General features: G+C 36.8%; 1 protein-coding gene across 2 annotated transcripts in view; it reads right to left on the bottom strand.

Moving 5' to 3' along the window:
- The window catches only part of EMB2729 (Alpha amylase family protein), a 421,581-nt gene that overhangs the window by 311,721 nt on the left and 96,291 nt on the right, over positions 1–13,569 (bottom strand). For both annotated transcript variants that reach the window (XM_089421556.1, XM_089421555.1), the window contains 4 exons: positions 7,174–7,281; positions 6,880–6,970; positions 6,375–6,476; positions 5,793–5,895 (listed from right to left, as the gene is read on the bottom strand). In XM_089421556.1, coding sequence (XP_089277682.1) covers positions 5,793–5,895; positions 6,375–6,476; positions 6,880–6,970; positions 7,174–7,281 — 404 coding nt within the window. The remainder of the gene's footprint in view (positions 1–5,792; positions 5,896–6,374; positions 6,477–6,879; positions 6,971–7,173; positions 7,282–13,569) is intronic.

A 13,569-nucleotide genomic window follows, 5' to 3' on the forward strand; every position in this document is an offset into this window, starting at 1 on the left:
CATGGCACAATCAAATCACCATGACTACTCAAGTGAATGTATGTCTCCCCTAGTCAGATCAGCATGACCCAACCAAGTCATTCATTGTGATTTTACTTATTAGTAGGGGCTTTAGGTTAATAATTAGATCTTATCCTCCTCATATAAATAGAGGACCATTGTTATTCATCATCGTCTCTTGGAGTATTTCAGCCCTCCTTAGAGAGATTTCGACCTCTTGTTTCTTGGTGAAGATGTGGTCTATGGAGTATTCTTGTCCATTGGAGCTACTTTCTTGTCTTTGGAGAAGATGTCTTGGATCAATAAAGGATTATTCATGCATATTGTCTTGAAAGTGGGCTTGTTTATTGAAAATTTCTTATTTTATGTCTAATGTATGGAATAAATCGATGATCTAGGGTTTTTCTATTGTGCCCTAATTTGTTGAAAATTGATTGCACAGAAACTAGGTCTCATTATTGTATACATTACTCATGTATGATATGTGAATGACAATCCCTTTGGTAAATCTCAGAGTTGCGGGGGAGTGCTCCCCCCCCCTCGAACCCGCTCCCAATCCGCGCTCCGGGCGAGAGCGGCTCGGGAGAGGGTCGAGAGCGCGCTCCCGATAAAAAAATTTCCCCTCCCTGCCAAAATCGGGAGCGTCGCTCCCATCGCTCCGGGAGCGATTCGACCAACGACGAGAGCGATCCGGTGGAAAAAAAAAATCGCAGACGCCAAAAAAAAAAAATCAAATTTAAAAAAAAAATATGTTTTAAAAACACAATGGGTTAAAAAAAAAATCATTATCACTTGAATGAGAGCAAGAGCAAAGGAACGAGGAGAAGCGAGGAGCAAGCGCCGAGGAGCAAGGAGCAAGCCTGCAAAGAGGTAAGTAACTTAGTAATTTAGTTAGTTTAGTTAGTTTAATTTAGTTAGGTAGTAATTTAGTTAGTTTAATTTAGTTTATTTAGTTTATTAACTATATTTAGTAAAAAAATCATGAATCTAAATTAAATTAATTTGCAGATTCAAAAGCCTACAAATATCAAACATCATGGACCTGGCTATATTTCTTGGCATTTTCCTCTTCTTGGTCCCTTTTATGGTTATTATGGTGCTGGAGAGTAGGAAACGGAGGGGCCAAAATGAAGAGGGGGATGAAGAAGCTGGAGAAAGTGGATTTGATGAAAACCCCGGTGAGGAGGAGCTGGAGGAGGGTGAACATGACTCTCAAAAAACTAAACAAGACCAAACCCCATTGTGGAAATATGTTAACAGGCCTGAAGCAGGGAGAGGGGGTGGAACCACTAAATTTCATTGCCCCCATTGCAACAATGATTACACAGGTTCATACACCCGTGCCAAAAAACACCTCTGCGGGAAAAGGCCATGGGATGGAGACAAACAAATAGGAATCAAAACTTGTCCAACAATGTCAGCAACTGATAGAGCCAAATACATAAGGGAAGAGGAGGAAGCCCAATACAAATCAAAAAAATCAAGGGGTTTCTTTGAACCAAGCTCACAATCACAAGCACAAAGAACTCCTTCAGCATCCTCCCAAGGCAGTGGATATGGAGGCACAGGGTCATCAGCTTTAAGGCATAGAACCATATCAGATTTCTTTGATGAGGGGTGTAAGAATGATGTGGATTCAAAGGTTTACAAGTTTCTCTATGCATGTGGGATACCATTCAATGTTCTTCGCTCACCTTATTGGCACGAAATGGTTTCTGCCATAAATGATGCCCCTAAAGGATACAAGAGCCCTAGGTATGACAAGGCAAGAACCGTTGGACTTGATCATGAAAAAGCAAAAATACCACATTCTTTGAATAGAATGACAATTTCTTGGACTGACCATGGGGTGTCCATTGTATCTGATGGATGGACAAATGTAAAAGGCAAGCCATTGATAAGTGTTCTTGTTGTGTCTGTTAGTGGTGCCATCTTTCTAACTGCACATGATTACTTAGACAAGTTTAGGACCGCCATCAACATTGCAGAAGCATTACTTGAAACAATTGACCGTATTGGGCCATACAATGTCATCCAAGTCATCACTGATAATGCTCCTAATTGTAAGGCAGCGGGAGCAATTATTGAGGATAAATACCCCAACATATTTTGGTCTGGATGTTTGGTTCACACATTGAACCTTTTGATGCATGATGTTGTCAAGAACAAAAATGCACAATACAAATGGATTGGTGATTTGTACAAGAAAGGCAAACAAATGATAAAATTTATTACAAATCATAGCAATACCCATGGCCTTTTCCACAGTCACTCGAGATTGGAGTTGTTGAAGATTGTGAAGACCAGATTTGGTAGCTATTACCTTACCTTCAGGCGCCTTTTGAAGGTAAGAGAGTCATTGGCAAGCATGGTATCAAGTCCACATTGGCAGGTATTAAAGGAAAGGGCTACAAATGCAGCTAACAGGCGAGGTTTTGAACTGGTGGAGGAGGCTGCTCTTGATGGTCAGTTTTGGACAAGTGTGAGGCAAGTATTGGATTTCACCAAGCCCATTTATCACATGATTCGGTTTGCAGATACAGACAAACCAGTGATTGGCGAGGTGTATGAGCAAATGGATACCATGTTGGGGCAAATAACAGATATTGTTCATAACAGAGATCCCGACTTGTACAAATTGATTCACGATTGTGTGTGTGAACGGTGGAATAGACTTAATCTTCCACTACATTGCTTGGCGTATATCCTTATGCCAAAATACTACTCTACATCTTGGTTGGGCCAACCTGCACCAGGGGGTGGGATTAGGACCAAACCCCATGTAGATGCAGAGGTAACTAGTGGATATTTGCAAGCATTAGAAAAGTTGATCCCTGACAGGGAGGAATGTGCAGCTGTGCGCCTTGAAATAGGCAAATACTTCAGTGGCACTGGTTTGTTTGGTAACTTCCATGCAATGGAAGACAGAGATAGATTTGATTCTCTCACATGGTGGGAAACATATGGCGGCCATGGACTTTTGCCAAAATTGGCAAAAAAAGTTCTTTCACAGGTTGTAAATACTTCTTCTGCAGAGAGGTGTTGGAGCACCTACAGCTACATACATAATGTGAAAAGAAACAAACTCAATGAAAACCGAGCAGAAAGCTTGGTTTATGTGCACTACAACTTGAGATTGTTGAGTCATTACTGTGATCGGGCTTATGAGGATCCCACATATAAAATTTGGGACAATCACCCAGAGGATGACAATTTGGAGGATGGCACTATACATCTTGAAGAACTGGAAGAGGAACTTATAAGGGATGAAGATGAAGCAGTTGCAGCAGCCATGCCACCTCCACCTCCGCCTCCACCATCCAGTAGCAGTGCTCGAGTTTGGAGTCTTGTTCCTTTGTTGTCGCCACCTCCATCTACACCCTCACGTGGAGGGCATGTGCCTTCTATTTCTAGTCGTCGGTCTGTGCAGGAGACTCCTAGAAGACCACCACGACCTGCTTATACTCCTGGAGACTCTTGTGGCAACGGCCACATGTAGATTTACAGTTTACTTATCTTTTCTAGTTTCTATTAGTTTTCATAATTGTTGAGTTTTGAGTCCTTGACTCTTGACTCTTTCATATCATAATGATATTTTTTGTAAACAATATATGACTGTGACAATGAAAATTTGAAGTTTGAAGTTGGCAATTATAACTCATTGGTAATGATTGTGAATTATGAATATGATGCTTCGTGAAAGACTAAAGTTGTTTCATTTCATTTCATTATTCATGTTTCATTTTATACCTTTTCATTTCATGTTAACAGTTAGAAGTTAGGACTTAGAAATATCTAAGATATTACTTCTTGTAATGGTTAAACTTAGCTTACAAGTACAACTTTGGTGATCAATGATGATAAATGTTATATATTGAATTTTCAATTTTGAAAGCTTGAAGTTGAAACTTTAAGATTGAATTTGACGAATCATGATTCACGAGACTCAATATGTTGCAGTTGTAATATGTATTTTACTAACTTGTGGACATGGTTGATGAAGATTATAACTTCTAGATGATTGATGTGATATGTTTCAATGATCAATCTATGTTTTTTTTATGTTTTTTATATCTAATTCATCATTCTACATGTTTTTGTTGACATATATGTATGAAAAATTAAAAAATATAAAAAATATATATATTTTTAAAAAATCGCTCCGGGATTCGCTCCCAAACCGAGAGCTTCTGAAAATGTTGCTCCCGCTCCCGCTCCCAAGTAACATTGGTAAATCTTGATTATAGCTCTCCCAAGTGACCTTGATCACTCACAAAGGCAATAGTTAGGGTTTGTGCTAAGGCATCAAACATCCTTGCTCCTTGAAAGTTATAGCTATCTTAAGAATCCATAGACTCCATCCACCCAAGGAATAGGCACTGGCCTTGTCTAGTTGGTGATCAAGTCATATTTTATCCATAAATTGAAATCGTTTTTCACTCTCTTCTCTAATTCAAACCTCTTAAGGCTAAGCAATCCAACTAGAGCTTAGTGTGAATTAGCTAGGAAGACAATTTTTTGATCTTGGAAGGTCTCAACATCAAGGATTGTAGTGGTTGCCTCAAAATGATTCCCCTTGGGGCCATTCTTTCCATTTTCATCCATAATTTTGCTTGCCCTAGTTATTTTTCCTAGGACAAAACCCTAGTTTGGTTAAAGCTTCAACTTGAGGGTTTGTTGAAGGTTTCATGTGCCTTTTCCTTGCTAGTTTTCACTATTGGAAACCTTTTCTTTACACCTTGACCTTGGGACATTCACTTTCTCACGCCATTACTCAAACCCTAGGTTTAGCGTGCCCCATTTTGGGCTTGTTTAAGGGAAGCGTATTGCCTCTTTTACATCGCTTGAGCCTTGTCCTTAAGTTGAGTCCTCCCTTAGAAGCCATCAAGTCGCCTTATACTCTAAGCATAGAATATCTCTTAGGTGACCTACATACTCGAACTCCTCCCATTGATGAAAATCCATAAAAAGTAGGGAGTAGTAGTTATGGTGACAGTGGGCTACTACCTTATTGTTGTCACTTGGTCTAGTTCTTGCCTTGTAGGGTACCCCTCTACAAGACCTACTATATTTTGTGGCTACAGGCCCCTTGACTCCACTTTCCCTTGTTGATTGGAACTAATCTCTTCACCACTCCACTCTTCTTAAAAAACTACAAAAACTTTGTTTTACTAGAGCTATCTCTTCACATCACCATTGAGCATCATTGACTATAGTTTTAGTAATTCTACTGCTAGTGATACCGCCTTCAGATGGTGAAGAGTCAACCTAACGTGAGAGTATAGGTTGCTTAGGTGACAGTCATGACTGTCCTAGTAGTTCACTCCTGGGTTGCACTTGTGGATTAGGGCTTTTATCATTAAGTACAAGTTGGGGAGGTAAAACAGACCAAAGACATTTCCAATAACCTAAAATTCCTCTAGTCAATGTGACCCCTAAAGAGGTGAATCTTGTATGCCAATGCTCACATCTCCACACCCAGTGTGGGTACAAGAGCTATGTGGGACAAACATGGTACATTTGTCTGTAGCTAATACATATGTAATGTAACTAGGTGGAAGATACCTTACAGACTCCCTTGTTTTACACAATATGCATAACTTCATGTTCTGATGATCATTTTTTTATAACTTGAGGGCATAAATAATATTTTCTTGCCTCCTTCTTCTTTGTAATAGTATTTAATAGAGTACTATAAATATCAATTGAAGATCTGCTTTTGTATTGTTTTCTCCCAATAAAATTTCATTTAATATTGCTTAAGAGGAAGCTTCAGGGAGAAGATGTCTCACATCTTCAGCAATTGTTATTATCGATGGATTAAGTTGATGCAGCATCTCATTTGCCAAAATCAGGTATATAAGGGCTTCTTTGTCCACATATTGGTTGCAATATCTGCGGAAAACAAGCCAAATAATATAAATAGCATTCCCACTTCTGGTAAGTCAAGTCTAAGACATATATCCCAATCTATGTAGTATGTTGTTGATGCTACAGAATAAGTAAGCTATACTTGAATTATTTTCTGAGTAACTTATAAAGGGAAAGAAATTTAAGTCCAAATGTATATAAATGCATTTATTATCAATTCAGGAATTAGACCTCTTCCTAGGAGAAACCGTACAATGGATTTGATATTCATGTAATATCCCTCCCCTTACATTACACTAAGATGTGTAGGATTCCTGAATGAAAAATGCAATTTACTTGAGTATTTACTATTACACAGTTAACAGCTTGAACAATGGAAAATTCTGAACTCTTGTCATGCAAACAAATATCGTGACAAACCCTTGGAAGGACTGTCACAAGCATGCACAATGGAAATTTTCATTATTCTTATTGTTTTAAGTAGCATGGGTCAGTTTACTCACTCCTCTAAATCACCTGTGAAATTGAAAAAACCGTTGTGAGTGTAAAGCATGGATGAAAGTGAATGAAACTGGAAGCCATCAATTTGATATTCCTCAACCCACCTGGTTCAAAAGTTCAATAAATAGACTAAATGAATGAATTGAAAGTGTCAAGATAACCAGTACACACTTCTGCACTATATTTTTTTCCATTGATCTTTCAATGTATTGCCTACAAGAAACCATGTACAAAACTCAAGGTGTGCAGATATTAACAACGAAAATAATGTGTGCTAAACAAGATGACTTTGAAACATTGATTGGGGACATCAGCACAGTATTTTTATAATTGCATCACTATTTTATGGATCATCAACCGACAATATAGGTCATCAAAGCAGCAATATGCAGAAATGTTGCTCCAGAAAAAATAACCCAAATATAGGTTCACATTATCATCACTTCAGGGGAGAGTATCAGTTCCAATTTTGTGAAAATTGAGATACAGAATTTTAAGAAGGGTTACCACTTCAAATTAGAAAGTAGAAATCTTATGACTTCGTAATCCCCATATTTGAAGATCCTCGTACCCCAATATTTATGATGCCCCCTCTTCCCTAGTCATTCAAAGATGGAAACTTGAATTAGGTTTTAATGCCAAAATCCTACAAACTTAACATCATCACTGAGGCAGCCTTTGATTTCTGCTTGAAACAAAATGTAAAACATACTAGAATATTGAGAATTAAATACCACATAATATAGGTGTGATAACTCAAAGATAATAATGGATAGAAGTATCAGGCCATCAATGAATTACCACGATGAAAATAGCAGTCATTTGCACCATCAAATGATGCCAAACCAACCATCTCATCCTGGGCAGCATACGAATGTACAATATCCAGAAAGACTAGCAACCCTGAGCCTGAAGATAAGCACATCATGTCACCAAAACATTACTGATATATTTGAAAACTCAGATAGTAAAGTATCTGTAACAAAAAGATCTAATGAAGGAAAATATGGAACTTACATGAATAACATGATAGGCTATGTGCTTCCTGAAACATGTGATATATTATTTAGAAAACAAAGAACTACTTTTCCCAAGTAAAATAGGTTCATTGTATAGATTAAGAATACCTTATGATGCAGTAAATCTTGTTTTAATATGGCTAGTCACCTCAAAGCTATAAAAAGGGTGCATACTTTGATTACACAGAAATGAATACACCAAATGGAGCTAAATAATGTGAAACTACTGATATGGAGAGACCCGATGAATTTAATTCCACATCTGACAGGTCCCTACACTTGACATTTGCATAAACCTATAAGGAGATAAGCCAAGAATACAATAAGAAAATAGTTTTCTTTCTTTTCATTGAAAATTTTACAACTCTTATTTTATTACTTCAACTATTATTTTATTATTTTCCTTAGGAGGCACATTTTAGACCTCAAAATTCCCCTAATGATATTAAAGCTCATATTTCCAAACAGATGCACCTATGCGAGGTTGTATCTCCTACTGGTGACTCGGCTGATGTCTCCTGCGCAGTCATGTCATAGTACCTCTGATAGTGGCTATGTTGTTTTGTTTCTCTTCTACCCATAGCACCTGATATCTCTATTGATCTATTTCCTACATGGGCCCAATTCTCTTACCTATTGAGTGTCTCGTCCAAGCACCTTTACTGTAGCCTGTATATTCTTTGTCGATGACGGCTGTAACCTTTTCTTTTTCATATTGTTGCGGTTACCAATGACTCGATCTACCCAATGCTCAGTGACTATACATGGTGGCCAGTGGTTGACAAGTCTATCAGAGCCTTTTTTATTTTTTTTACTCTACCGACCATTATTCGACCTCTTCACAGCACCTTTACTCAGCCATTAATTTATTTTATTTTATTTTTAACTTTTGTCTTTCATCGTCAACCCTTGCCACAGCAATTTTTTTTTTACAACTAGCACGTGTTTTGTACACATCATACAGATCCATTTTGACATCTACATACGCACTTAGCGACTATGTACTTCTCAATTAGTAGGACTACTGCCACCTGCAATTCTATTGCTGCCTCATACAGTCGTTGATTGAACCTAGCCCCTGCAACTACTGTATGAATTTGGTTTCTGTGTGCGATACTTTGAAGATCAGTTTTTAGAGTTTGAGCTCTGCTACCATGTTAATTTTCTAACCCTATAACCCTGGCAATTTATTACCTAGCAGATTTCCTTGCAGTAAAACAATCATTACGCAAATCTACTAAATAAAAGAATAGCCAAGATTTTAACAATTATAACAATGGAAGCAAAATTAAACACCAATCTCGCAATTACATGCATACAAGATTTCTACCCTTCAAATTAATTTTTCATTCAAATAACTTCGGAACTTACAAGGGCTCCCTTCCTAGGATAATGGCCCACCAAGGAAAATACATACAAAAAGAACCTGTAAACAACCCAACTGAACAAACCTTTGATCTATCCTCTGATTTATTGGTTGATCTAGATCCTTCCCTTATTGCCCCTTGCATTGCTCCTCAAACACTACAGACTTGAATGGAAGTCCATCTTAACTCAATCACTGAGATGTCCTTCTCTCAATGTCCTGTGCTCACTAGATGTCTTGTGTGTCTTCTTCCTTAGCTTAGCCTTCCCATTATAGGTTTGAGTTATTGACCAAATCCACAACCCTAATCTCCAAAGTGATTGATGTTTGAGATTAGATCTCAAGATCACTTGAGATCAACAATTGAGATTCATCCAATCACTAGAAATAACCTTCCATTTCATTAGATTAACTCACATTATCTTATAAATGTCAATTACTCTAATACTTAAAGCAATTGTTGAGGTTAATGGTCAATTAGGAAACTTCCACACACTTAGACCCTTAGATCTGTGCAGAAGTACCTATCCAAGCTACTGCCATCAACTATGAGGACACAAATCTCTCCCCATTATTGTTTCTTAGTCTTTACGGCTCACTAGGAACAATATGTTGAGTCTTTATGGCTCACTTCAAGTGTTTTAACTTTTTATAAAGCTCAGTATTCCTTTGAACAATATCAATATTACCCAAAAAAAAAACCACCAAAGCAATTTGGAAGGCTAGAAAGTAAAAACAGACCACTCCAATGACTCGAGTTTTTTTCAATTGAGCAAGATAAAGCAACCCCAGACCCAATGAAGCAGGGGGCATTTTGTTTCTCTCCTCTCACAACTTCTCCTTCAAACAACATTTGCGAGTGGGAAGCAATCAGTATGTTGAATTACATGCACTAAAACTTCTGCCTAAACATGCCCTTGAGAAAGAAGTGGGAATCTATAGATATATAGGGTCCTGATGCTTGTCATAAACTTGACCAAAGGATCTAGTAGGTTATAAGATCCACTCTTGAGACTGTTGAGAAATGTAACTAGTAGCGTTCTTCATAATTGTTGTCTAGCTCATGATATGATGTAATTCATTTGTATTTGTCAAAAGAAAAAGAAAAGAAAATTTATTGTAAAAGAAAATTATTTATAAGCATGGGTTTCATGGTTTATTTATTTTGTTTCTAGGTCAAAGCACCAATTGAGTGCTTCTAGGATTTATGTCATGAGTCATTGTCCATGTCATCTTGTACTAGGACCTTATTGGACTTATTATGTCAAAGAAACAAAATGTATTCCATGTATTATGGTTAATTATGGCTCCTCCACCAAGTCGGCCTTCCCTTCATCAAGTCATCCTCATTAAGCGTGCTACAATCACTATAAATAAGCAAGAACTCGACCTCATTTGTTCATTTTCACTCAAGGAATTCAATCTGCAATTGATGATATGTGAAGTGGCAAGAAAAGAAGGTGAAAAAAGTGCGAGAAAATCTAGAGGAGGAGAAACCCTAAAGCAAAGAAGGAACCCTAGCGAAGAAAGACCATTTCTCTTGTCTCTGACTCACACGTGCAAAGAATCTAAAGCTGCAGGAGGGTTGAAGTTGCAAGTCTGGACTCTACAGTAGGGCTTGAAATCTAATTCAAGAGGGCCAAAATCTAAGTTTGATGCAGGATTAAAGAAATTTAACTTGAGTTGACTTCTGAAGTTTGGCCAATCATCTTGGGAGGCTGACTTGGTGGATTGGAGGAGGTCTTTGTCTTGGTTTAAGGGTCTTGATTGTCTCATTTGATTTGGTTCTTCAAGAAGAGAATTTTGGGCTTCCCCTAGAGAGGGGGTTTTCCCTGGCTGAGAGCCTACATCCTATGTCTCCATTGGATTGATCTTCATGCATTAATGTTTTGATAGTTGTTTGATGAAAATAAGTTAAAAGAAGACATAAAGAAGAAAATAAGATTACAAGAACATCACAAGTAATTATCAAGAATCAAGATAAGAAAATATTTTTGCCTTTCCGACCTTCTAGCATGGTTTCAGAGCTAAGGTGAAGTAGAAGAAGAAAAAGGCAGCTTGAAGATCAATAGCTCTCATCATCTTAAGAAAGGATTCAAGAAAAGTTTCCAAGCTAGATCATAAGGAGAAGAGAAGTCTTACTTTTTGGACCTTTGAAGATCTATTGAAGGATTTCATCTACAAGGAGGAAGAAAGTCATATACTAATCTTGAGAAAACTTATAAGTAGAAAACTTATTTCAAGCAAGGGTGACATTGAAAAATATACCTATGGCATCATCCATGAAATCTGAGAACAAACTTCAAGGAGACTCTAACTTTAGAGCATGGAAAACAAGAATGGATCTCATCCATGCAAGGAATAAGTTATTGGAATTAGTACAAAGAAAAGTTAAAGACAACTTAATTCCCTACATATCCACGCTAGATTCTTCAATAAAAATGTACGATGCTCTATCCAAGTTATTTACAATCAAGAATACTGGACAAGTGATAAGTCTAAAGAATAAACTTTGAACTGCCAAAATGACCAAAGATGATACGGTGTCTTCCTATTTTGTAAGAATTGCCCGAACAAGAGATGAACTACAAGCTATTGATCAAATAGTCCAGGAAAAGGTACTTGTGATTGTTGCCCTTCTAGGACTACCAAAGTCTTGGAATGCCTTTGCAACTGGAATTAATAGTTGGAAGAATTCTCCATCCTTCAAAGAAATGTGGTTTGCATGTATTCAAGAAGAACCTCATCTTTCCTTGATAGGAGGTAAGCAAGAGGATGAAGAAAATACCCCAAATACCTACTCTGCTCATTTCAAGAAGAAAGAAGGAAATAATAAGTTTAAGGCGCCAAAGAAAAATCATGGGAAAATTGACCTCTCTAAAATAGAAGGCTATCATTGCCACAAGATGGGACATTATAAGAATCAATGTCCTGATAATCCTAAGAACAAGACAAGAGAAAGGGAACAAGCTACAATTGCTACTAATGATAATCCTCCAAAGAAGTCTAAAACTGACTCTGAAGTCAAAGACTTATTCTATTAAGTCTCATATATCCTTTACTTATAGTATAGGTTATTGTTTTAGTACTTGTAGAATTTCTCTTATGTTTGTCTCTCGGATCAATCCTTTTTATTTCTAGGGTTTATAGATTTAATATGCTTTGTTAGAAAATTCTTGAGTTGTTTTGATGAATTAAAGAAATCCCTCACAAGACTAGATTGATGTAAAGGGAGCTTCTCACCTTTTCACAAAAGATAAGTATCTGATTCTTTATTTCCTTTTTTATTTCTTCTATATGTCTAGCTTCATTTTTGCTTGTTTATAATCCTTTCTCTTGTGCTTTCCTTGGAAGGAAAGATTGCAAGTATACTTTAAAGAATGCTTGCAATAAGAATTATGGCTAAATTCAGAGGGAGACTCCAAAAGAAGAAAGAAGCTTCGTTGTAAAGGAGCCCTTCAATAGAAAATCTGAAAAGGTTTGTAAAAAGAGCAACTCAAGGTATGAAAAATTGCAAGATTTGTAGCAAATAAGAAGGTAAGATCATTTGAAATTTGCTTTATATTATTAACTCTCTCATGTTTAGGGTTTTCCAATAGAATCATAAAGATTCTTATTTGCTAGGGTGATTGAACTTTAAATCAACCCTTATTGTACTATCTATCTTTTGTTCACTTTGGTAAACCTTAACTTCTAGGGTTTACTATAAAAAACCCTAGTCTTTTAGGGTTTGTTAATGATATCTAGAACATATGATGAAACCCTAGCTCTTTGGGGTTAGATGAATTAGGGTTTATGACAAAACCTTTATAATAGTTAATGTAAGATCCTAGGAATGAAACCCTAAGTGTACACTGTATATGTTATTGTATGATTGAAACCCTGACTTGGTTTAGTTATTATATATCTAATTTTTAAAGTTTTGATGATGGTGTCTAGGGTTTGTGACAAAACTCTACCATAATTCGTTGTAAATGTCTAGGGCATAAAAGTGTAACCCTGGTATAAATACTTTTGTACAATACAAAACCTAGCAAGGTTTACATTTTGAATATGTAAAAAAATTATTCACTTGTTTGAAATAGCCTTAGATATGAGAAAACCCTATTGATAAAGTCTATTTCATATACATTTGTGTGCTTGGTTATACTTCTTGTTGAGATTTGCAGGCACATAGTTTGCAAGAAGTTGTAACACTATAAGCCTACCTCGTGTTTGATGATGACCTTGTAACAAGCATGATGGAAAGAGGGAGTTGTAAGAATCCTAATGACATTAAAGTTTAAATTGTTGATTGAAAGGTGACTTTGTTATCATATGAAGACTGATGTTTTGGAAAATTAAAGTTCTCCTATGATGAGATAATAGAAAAGAAAGAGCCTTGTAGCTGGAAGAATACAATTGTTGATGATGGACTTATTTCCCTAAGTTGAGAGGGAGCTTGGATAAAGGAAAGTGTATATCCTCCTTAATGATGTGACAAACATGAAGAAAGAATGAGATCAAAGAATGGCTAACGCACTATTGATTGTTGTATTGATGTATCGTGAACAAAGCTTGGATGTTTGGAAGAAGCATTAAAGTTGTCTTTGGTGTTGCCAAAGAAGTTAGAGAAGGGGGCTTACATCAAGACTTGTTTGGATATTATGGTGAACTAAACAACATGGGAATAGTTGAGGACCCTGAAGATTGTGCTAGATTAATTGAAAATAAGAATGAACATAATGGAAGTAATTAGGGTCGTGTGCTACAGTCTGATGATCATGTAAGTTGACGTGTTGATCTCTCCCTGAGAAGTTTGTATATTGATAT

This window comes from Pinus tabuliformis, chromosome 6 (genome assembly GCF_031772625.1).
Source record: "Pinus tabuliformis cultivar Carrire ecotype Pingquan chromosome 6, CPIR1, whole genome shotgun sequence".
NCBI classification, from domain to species: domain Eukaryota; kingdom Viridiplantae; phylum Streptophyta; class Pinopsida; order Pinales; family Pinaceae; genus Pinus; species Pinus tabuliformis.